This window comes from Telopea speciosissima, unplaced genomic scaffold (assembly GCF_018873765.1).
Source record: "Telopea speciosissima isolate NSW1024214 ecotype Mountain lineage unplaced genomic scaffold, Tspe_v1 Tspe_v1.0884, whole genome shotgun sequence".
Lineage (NCBI taxonomy): Eukaryota > Viridiplantae > Streptophyta > Magnoliopsida > Proteales > Proteaceae > Telopea > Telopea speciosissima.
In genome coordinates, this window is record NW_025318220.1 from 1 (window position 1) to 9,733 (window position 9,733).

A 9,733-nucleotide genomic window follows, 5' to 3' on the forward strand; every position below is an offset into this window, starting at 1 on the left:
TCTGACTGCAGTGTAAAAGAAACTTTCCAAGCCTTCTGGACTTCATTGAACAGCAGGACACACTGATCATTAGCATCTTTTAGTGCCTGCTTTAGTCCCACCAATTCTTGCTTTTGATCACAGATTTGCTTTTCCTTTTCATATAATTCCTTGCGTGCATCATTTGCCTACAAAAAAAATAAAGAATTCTAATCAGAGGCCAACAATACAATTTTAAGCAAAATTATCAACTTGATATAAAAACCAATACCATATATCTAAGTTTCAAGTCACTCGTTATGACAAGGGTTAATGCAGCAGATATAAATTCATAATCCAGAGAAATCAGCTAGTTGAATAAAGAACTCATAAAATGGCATACTAGCTCTAGTGTCAAGCCAAGAATTTTTAATAATAAAATGCAAAAGACTAGAGATTGACGTCAAAACAAACAGTTGATTTCTAATTTTCAAATCAAAGAGATTCGAAGGAAACTTACAACATCTTTCCACTTCTTAATGGTATCTCGATTACCAAGACTTAGCTCAGCATTGCGAGCTCTTGAAGACAAATTGAGGGAGGATAAAGTCTCAGACAGATTTGATGTATTAGGACAGACATTGACAATCATCAGAGTCTTTGAGCTTCCACCTGCAAAAGGATTATTGTGCAAAACCATAAATTACTACAACACCCTTTCAGCTTCATAAAGTTCGTAGTTTACTTAAGAGGCAAAGGCAGAAAAAAAAATGAAAATGCAAGCTCCAACGCATGCCCACTCCTTTTTTTATATTTAATCAGCACCACAGAAGATGGATTCGATTAAGAAGAGGAAAGATTAGTACAGAACCCATAAACAAGATCAACATTATACAAATGAAATAGAATAGGACCATGGAAAATATGAAAACAAACTTCAGTAATCGTGCTTTAACAGCAATGGATGTATGAGTTGGGTAGCATGCATGAAAGGATATGCATGTTACAAAGCACTATTCTTTATATTCACGTCAACAGACATAAAACTGCCATGAGTCTGACTAAAATCTCTTTCACCTTTCATTTGCCCAATGTTTAACATGTCATCATTCTACAAAATGAGCAAGAGCAACAGATGTCCTGTGACAAAGAGATGCTTCATGGCACATGCCCCAACACACTCATCACCATTCCAACAACACTGTGATTCCCCATTTCCAACGAAATAGACAATGAGATGATCATGAAAAATTCAAAACAATTTTACACATCTGGAGAGAGGGTTACGAACCTAGTGAGTCTGCGAGCATTTTTGTAAGTCTTGAGTTTTCATAAGGTACAATATCCTTCTTAGATGTCAAAGAAGATAAAACATCCCCCAATCTGCAAAAAATATTAAAACAAAAACAGTAAGGACATGGAGGAAGATGATTACTAGCGGACAATATATATATACTTAGACGCTACCACACCACAGAAGTAACTGTGCATGAAAGAAAATTAATCACAATGAGATAATCACAAGCCAGTACCATTTTCACAATGAAAAGTTAAGATTATTCAGTCTTTGATACCACTTAACACAATGCTTTATTAACATTCTTATTTTTTTTTTTTAATGGTGGTGGGGTGGGGGGGGGTTAGAGGGGAGAGGAGGTAGAATAAGCCCTATTTTCTAGATTGCATTCAAAGAATAATCTTCAACTAAAGGGATTAAACTTTCTTCCCAAGGTCTAAATTTCAAGGTTCATGATAATATCAAGTCTTGGGTATCCTGATGCATTTCCTGCTGTTACTTCATATTTTCTCATTCTTTAAAAATAATATTATGATGATTGTGTCTGCTGTTGCAGTATTCTACACTCTTTGCTGGAGATTAATACACTTGACCGAAACATAACCCCTTCAATATAAATTAGATTTAAGCAATCTAGAATTTGTTGGAAATATTTTTTTAGATATCAAGACAAATGAATATTTTACCGCACTTTTGGATTTTATCAATGTTTTACCATATTAAGATTTATGGAATTTTTAGATTTAAGAAAAACCCCAGCATTTAAAAATTGAAAATTGCACCTACCGCCAAAAATCCAGTTTTTGTTCTTAAACTGGGGGGTTGACTTTTTATGTAATTTGATTTTTTAACTATTTTATTGGATTCAAATGGGGGGTATTTGCTTATTTATTAAATAAATAATATCTTAAGTAAATGAAATAACAAACATAAAAACATTTACTTAAATGATTGTTAGGCATAGATAAGTGTCTGTGCCGATTTATGGCATAAATGTCTGTCCTAGTTTCTGGCAATCTGGCATAAGTAATTGTTTGTCCTGGTTTATGGCATAATTAAGTGTCTGCATACCAAGGTTTCCCATCAAGATGACCGAGACCATCTAAATAAGCGTTTGTATACCAAGGTTTCCCACCAAGATGACCAAGACCACCGAGATCTCGGCTGAGATACTGTATTTCTCCTGTTTCGCCTTTGATCTCGTCTTGGTTTTGCAAAACACCAAGATGTTACCCATAGTTGTCACGGCATCTACGCGACCCAAGGCGCCTGGACACCTTGACAACTATGATATTACCAAAATCTCGGTGAGTTCGTGTTCCATGGGAGAAACTAAAGGTGCATGGTTCAGGAATCGTCTACCATGCTAGACGAGGAGGCAATTGTAATGTAGTCCTAGGTGGCAAGAAGACCAGCTAGGAGCCAAAGCAACAGGATCTACTATGAATAGGCAGTCCAATTGGGCAGAAAAAGGGGTTTTAGTCCAAAATTCAGGTTAAGAGTTAGGTTAGGGTATGGTTGTGCTAGGCGGGTGTGGGGGGGGTCTATCAGTATTGGTCCAGTGATGTTTTGATGAGTGTAAGTGTGAAAATTCAAAGAAGAGCAAATTAGGGTTTCGGGTTTCGGGTTTTTGAAAATATGGAAGTGAGAAGACCCAGGGTTTAGAAATGGAATTAGGGCAGGGGGTTAAAGTCGAGTTCTCCAGGGGTAAGGAGAGTCACTCAGCCAGGATATGATGGTCTAATGATGGCTACATGTGGCTGGGCAGGATTTTAGGGTTTCAGGTCTAATGAAGGTTAAGGGAATTTAGGGATTTTAATGGAGGGATGAGGCAGAAGCCAAGGTCGAGTGGAAGGGGTACTGAGAGGATGCTGTGGTTCAATATTGGATGAATTCTGATGGTGGGTTATGGCTGTGAGTGAATTAGGTTTAGGGAAATTGAAGAAAATAAAAGGGGAAAGTTAGGGTTGGGCTGTAGAGGGTTTAGAAGAAGAAGATTGGGGTTGGGGAGGCTTCAAACTTACTTGACGATGCAGTGGAAGCTAGGCAGCAGCAGAAACTTGAATAAAAATCGAATCTTGAAGAAAAGAACTTGAGACTAGAACTTGAAGAGAACCACTTGGGCTTCACACCGCAAAGTGTCGATTGGATCGGACTCCAATACCACCAACGAACCACCCGGGCTTCACACCTCAAAGTGTCGATTGGATAGCTTTGATCACACACAAAGCATATCTTTAGAAGAGGGACAGTTGCAGCAACTTGCAAGAGAGAAATTTCATAAACAGTGAGGTAAAGAGGAGCCCCACGGTGACCCTAAAATATGACTTAAGTTAAAAAGATTCTATCCTAAGAGAATATTCTAAAATCACTTAAATTGGACCAGTGGTTCAACTGGTTCAATTTAAAATACTAAAACATGAAAATAAACTAAGTATAGGGCTAATCCCGTATGCAACTTATGTACCCATATTTTAGGCCCATTAAAGTAGCCTATTACATAGAAAACTCATGGGATTAAAGGCCCAACATGTCCATAACCCAACCCTAGACTTATTTCTAGAGAAAGAAGCCCAATTTGGTGATAAACCTGCATCAAATTGCCTCCAATGGAGGGCGGCGGCAGTGGTGGAGAAGAGAAGTGCAAAAAACGAGAAAACTTTCTAGGGTTTTGGGCTCTGATACCAAGTTCAGAATCAGAGATTGAGGAATGATGTGACTTGTCATTAAGGACAGAGGTCCTCTTTATTTATAATAGAGTTACAACCCAACGAGGGTACAAAGGGAAATAAAGGGAAACCCTAATTTAACCTAATGTAAGATGCTAATATACTAATCCCACAGTTCTCAACACTCTCTCTCTCTCTCTCCCTCTCTCTTCCTCCCGGGTTCCTTAAAACTTAGATTCCTTGAACCCTAACCTAGCCTTAAACCTAACTGCAACTCCCCATTCCATGATGCACAGCCAACCTTTCCCAGCTCCTCATCCACCCCCCCTGCTCCAACCAAAATCAAACCTTTAGACACCAACCTAGTACTCTGTTTTGTGAGTTCAACAAATTTTAGACCTAGCCCTATTCTCTCTGCTTTCATTATTTATACTAAAAATATGCAGCATTTACGAGTTTTAAATAAGATTTCTCACATTAACCAACTGTTTAGATTGTTTATCAGTTGATACTAGGACCAACTTTAAAGCCCAAATACTCAATAAAGTACTATCATAATTGTGACCTAACACTAATCTCTCTGCTTTCATTATTTATACTGAATATGCAGCATTTTAAGAGTTTAACCCACAAATACGCAATAAAGTACTTTAAAAATTGTGACCTAACCCCAATCTCTCTGCTTTCTTCAATTAGCAGTCCTACATCTCATAAAGAGGTATAAAAAAACAAAGAATGGTGGAATAAATGATAAAATTTTGATTTTACATAAAAGTTGTCAGTAAGATGCACTTTTTTTTTTTGGGGGTGAATAAGATGCACTTAATTGACATACGAGATACAAGCATCCGGCTAAAAAGCTAAATGCTAAGTCAGGAAAACACTCAAGAAGAGGCACTCCAATAAGGATTGCATTCTCCACAGCATAGATCACCGAATAGAGTCTAATGAGCAGAAAGAAATACCGGCTCATGGTTCCAAAAACTCACGCTGAAAGTGAATAGGTCACATGCAGCAACTCTGTTACATGCTCTCCACTAGCATCTTCCACCAGCAAACCTTCACTTCCAGCCAAATCAACAAGAGAAAGCTTGCTGTACATATTTTCCCTAGTGATCCAATTGCTATAGTGTATATGAATAGTGATCACCCTGAAAAATGTGATAGCCAAAGAGTCAAATAAGATAGCATTTGAGAACACTAAGGGACACAGTAATGCAGGAAAGCTCTTTTGGAGGGGGGACTAAAGATATAAACCAAATCCAAATTACAAACGAGTATAAGAACAATAAAATAAATGAAGCTAAGCCGGATCTTATGTTGTACAAGATGCCCAAAAAGCAAAATTAATATAATTAATATTATATAAACGGCATAAAATAATAATTTCCAGACTACAGTTAAAACCATACAAATGAGAAACGTTGAATTTTGCCATATCAGTTCCTCGATATTGAAGACCTGCTTTGACAACTTTAGAGAAGTCCAGAGGATTCTCAACCTTCTCTTGGGCAAGTTCTACAAAAGAATCCGGCAGTCCCATGCGGACCTTTGGTAGACTGCTTCTAGTTTCGGATAGCATATCTCGCACCTATCAAAACATGAAGCATGAGCCACTATCAGAAAATGAGAATATTATGAATTCCACCACCATGGAACAAACAACTAACAAAACACGCCTATGGTATCCATATCACTAAGAAGACATGAAAGTGAATGGAACCTGTTCATTGTAGAGTTCAACTATTGTAACGTAAAAATTAAATCGAGAAGCAGAAGTTGTATCTGAGTTGGATAAATCAAACAGCTCCTCAAAACTTCGAACATACAGACCACGATCATAACTAGATCCTTCCTGTAAGACAGGTTTGGTCAGAATAAGCCAAGGTGTATGCATATATGCCCCAAACACACAGACAACATAAGAGAACATCACCCGGGAGCCCCAGGGGAGCCAGAGCAAGACTGAGTGAAAGAGAGACCATGGTATGTGTCTTTCCAGAATGAGTTTGCCCATAAGCAAATATAGAAACATTATAGCCATCCAAAGCTGACTGCACAAATGGCTGAACATCATGGAAGAGCTCCCCTGCATAATAGTTTCACAAAATCAATATGCTGAAAATCCTAAATTAGTTTCAAGTAACATATACAATACTTGAGATCAGAAAAAACAGAACATGGAAATGCAGGTTATGAAGAAGGGAAACAACCAAAGGCAACTTATGTTCTCTCACCTTGCCCAACATACGGTCCATACACCCTATCAAATTCAAAGTCTTTCTTTGAGTTGGATAAAGAATCATCACCAGTGTTAATACGGATGGTGAAATCGTCAGGAAACTCCACTATTGATGAGCCTTCATCTTCAAATAGTGGCCTTGTACGACAAAATACTCTAATGTTTCCTGAAATTATGAGCACACTGTACCCGTTAAAAGTTGCCTCTTTTAGCAAGGCAGATGTGGAAGCAAATGTTATATTATATACAAATCCAGCTCTGAAAATACAAAACTAAGCATTCTTACATAACCTCGGTGCAGGTGTACCTTTAGCAGTAAACAGTTCATTGAACAACCTTTTTTTCTCATTGACCAGTGGTGAAACTCTAGCTTCAGCTTCAAGGGCAATTTGATCTGAAATGAGGTAGCACTTATGCATAGGTCAACCTTAAAATCACTTGAATACAAAATAACAAATGAGACCATAACTGTTAAGAGAAGAAAATACGCGACATAAATAGGAACTTTCAGATTCAACAGAAGATACAGTGTTGATAATGCAAAATTATGAAGCAAACACACATTCATATAAAGAAGTGATCATCATCAATTGAAATCAAGAGCAATATAAAGGCGGGAAGAATCACTTAAAATTAGCAATAATTCAGTAGGAAAATCATAATGAGACAAAATGGAAATACCAGAAGACCATATGTAATATTTAATAGGAAAAAATATGCCCATAAACAGACATGACCAATGTCAGTTTTTACATAAACATATGGGAACTCTCCCCAGATGACTTCCATAATGAACCACTTCAGACAATGATGCAGTATTTAATAATCAACCAATTATGCAGAGTTCAATCTGCTAAGACACTAAATTAACAAACAAAAGAATAGTCTAAAAGGGGAATGCATCCAAAATATACCACTTTCCAGGTGTATGGGGAGATGCAGAAGCCAATAGAAAAGGCCCAACAATTGGGTTGGTTCAAAAGCTGAGAAAATTTTATATGACACAGAATACTCCTGAGATTCAAATAGAGGTAACAGAATTTAGTTCTTGATCATTTTTATAAAAATCAAAATTTCTCTTGACAATATATTAACGTGCTAGATGTAAAACTGCTGAAAATCAGAGAAACAAAACATTATTCAGTTATCTACATTGAAAGATGTAATGAAAACACTAAATCAGTATGGTTATGTAGAATTGCCAATCTTTATGCCCCAGTGAGTTTAAAACAGCCCCTGTGAGTATGGAACTAGAAACATTCTACACCCCAATCCACCATTTTGAACATAAGCCTATCAAAATATTTGCCATGCACGATACAGCACATTTCAGATCCTTCCTTACCAAGCTTACGAGTCCTATCAGCAAGAACACCCAAATAGCGTGTAACTCGATCAAGTTTTGCATTAGAGTACTCCTGCAGGTCATTGGCTTCTTGTCTCAACTCCATGTAATCTTCTCTCGTATGCTATCAAACAGATGTAATAGAACATTATTTTAGTCCAACAATGCTGTCAAATACATGCAAGACAGAGTTACTTAATATAATGACAAATGTCTGGCTCCACTTCCATGCTCTAAACCTAGATCGACACAAGTTCTACAAGGTTTTGACTAGACTTTCCCTTTTACAAACCTCACCGGAAAGACTTCAAAATTTGAAAATGTAATAATCCTTGCACACAACAAAAGAACAAAAAGAGGGGAAAAAAAATGCATTGGTGTTATTAAGCTATACAAGGTAATTCAACTGTTCAATATAGACAATAAATTCAGCGCAAGGAAATCTTCAAGTGTTTAGCAGTTGTAACTTGTAACTTCATCAAACCTTTTCATTGTCACTTCCAAATACCATAAACTTAGGGGGTCTAATAATAAGTTTCCTCCAAGAGGACAATCAAGTGGCATTATTCACCATATATGATGCATTATAGTATGATCGTCCCAATTATTCATAGTTAACAAAGCTACTTGACTGCTATTTTTGAGGTAAGGAAAAGCAACTATATTAAGAAGCAAAAGTATGTGGGTGGGGAGAGAATCATCTTCCCAGTTGAGGGGTGCAAGTAATTTTTTGTTCTTGATCATTTCGTCGATGCCTTGTTTACTCTCTCTTGTTTTCCAGGTCCCACGTGGCAGAGGAGGTGTGTCAGGTGTTTACTGTGGGGCTGGGTGGTGGGTGTTCTCCTTGGGCCTAGTGGACAGATTTTCTGGTGTTCTGCTGTGTTGGAGGGTTGGCCTTCCTGGTTTGTTGGCTTTCCAACCTTTTGTACCGTCCTCTTTCTTTCACCATACTGCTCTAGACTAAATATAATTTTCTTTATGTTTCCGCTATTAAATTATAAGAATTTTTTTAAGGTAAAAATGAATATTGTTCTTTTTCTCCATTATTCTATCTGTCCTGTTCAACAAGATTCTGCTTTTCAACAGCAGAGCAGCTTAGTCTCGCAAGTCTCTTGGTTCTCCATCGAGTCCAGTAAAATACTGTTTCCATCAGCTAAAACAGCCACAGCATTCAGTCATTCACGAGTTAAGCCTGTCTATCTTGTAACTGCCAATAATCCTTAACACCAGCTGCTCTATCGTAGAACATATCACATTGTCCATGGCTGACACTGACAATGTTCCTTCAGAACGTTTCCAACGAGCAAATATGATCTTTGTCTCAAGTCATAAATAACAATAGAACTCACTTGTGACCCCCCTCCCCCCCCAAAAAAAAATCCCTACTTGGATGACTACCACAAACAACATGACTAAATCCCTCTATAAAATACACAGAAGAAGCATAAACAAGTGTTTTCAACGAAGAAACGTACGCACCTTCACTTGTTCCTTCAATTTCTGAACTTTGGCAGCTAAACCATTCTTCGAGGAGTCAGACTGCGACAGAATCGATGACGTCGAAATCGAGTACCTCCGAATCAGAGGAGCAGGCGTATGATCATCACGCTCAGATGACTTCCGAGGTTCGAATCCAGGGACCTCCCAGCTCCATTTCTTCTGTTCCGCCATTATCGTCTGTCCAAACCCTAGATCTCAGACAATAATCTCTCTACTGACAATCCCAGGAAAGGAAAACTAACAAAACAAGCTAAAGAGCCGATTAGATGAACAAAGGAACTGAACTGAAAATCCTTTCTAGCTCCCAGAGGTCAAAGCCATTCTCATTTTTTTAAATTTGAATTTCCCCTTTTTTTCCCTTCTTTTGTTGCTCTTTAATGGATACGATGATCAGTTTGTATTTTCGGTACTCATTGCGCTCCCGCCATGTCTTCTTTTTTTAGTCTGGGGGTAGGGAACCCTTCAATGATCGCAATAAGGGATATCTCCGTCTCTCTTTACTGTTTCAACCACCAGTTGAGAGTTGAGACACGTTCTCGCTTTCCGGCTCACAAATATTTTGCGCTTCGTAGCGTCCCATAGCATGCCTCGTCCTCAGTCCTCAACTTCTTTTGGCTGTCAGTTTGAGGATAAGAACACGTGTGGGGGAGTGATTGGTTTTTTTTTTTGTCCCCCATAGAATGGTAAATTAAAATTTTGATTAACAAATAGGGAGAAAGAAA

The 9,733-nt window shown here is 37.9% G+C and overlaps 1 protein-coding gene across 1 annotated transcript; it reads right to left on the reverse strand.

Annotated features, from left to right (window-relative positions):
* Positions 1-6: 6 nt before the first annotated feature.
* Positions 7-9,323, reverse strand: LOC122648367 (kinesin-like protein KIN-14B; the record flags this gene model as incomplete). Its single annotated transcript, XM_043841594.1, has 11 exons — positions 8,991-9,323; positions 7,512-7,635; positions 6,474-6,560; positions 6,162-6,332; positions 5,907-6,013; positions 5,648-5,779; positions 5,337-5,515; positions 4,914-5,075; positions 1,250-1,341; positions 479-630; positions 7-167 (listed from the first exon to the last, which is right to left on the reverse strand). Coding segments are annotated over exons 1-11 (1,559 nt in total), but the record flags the coding sequence as incomplete, so codon positions are not given.
* Positions 9,324-9,733: the final 410 nt, after the last annotated feature.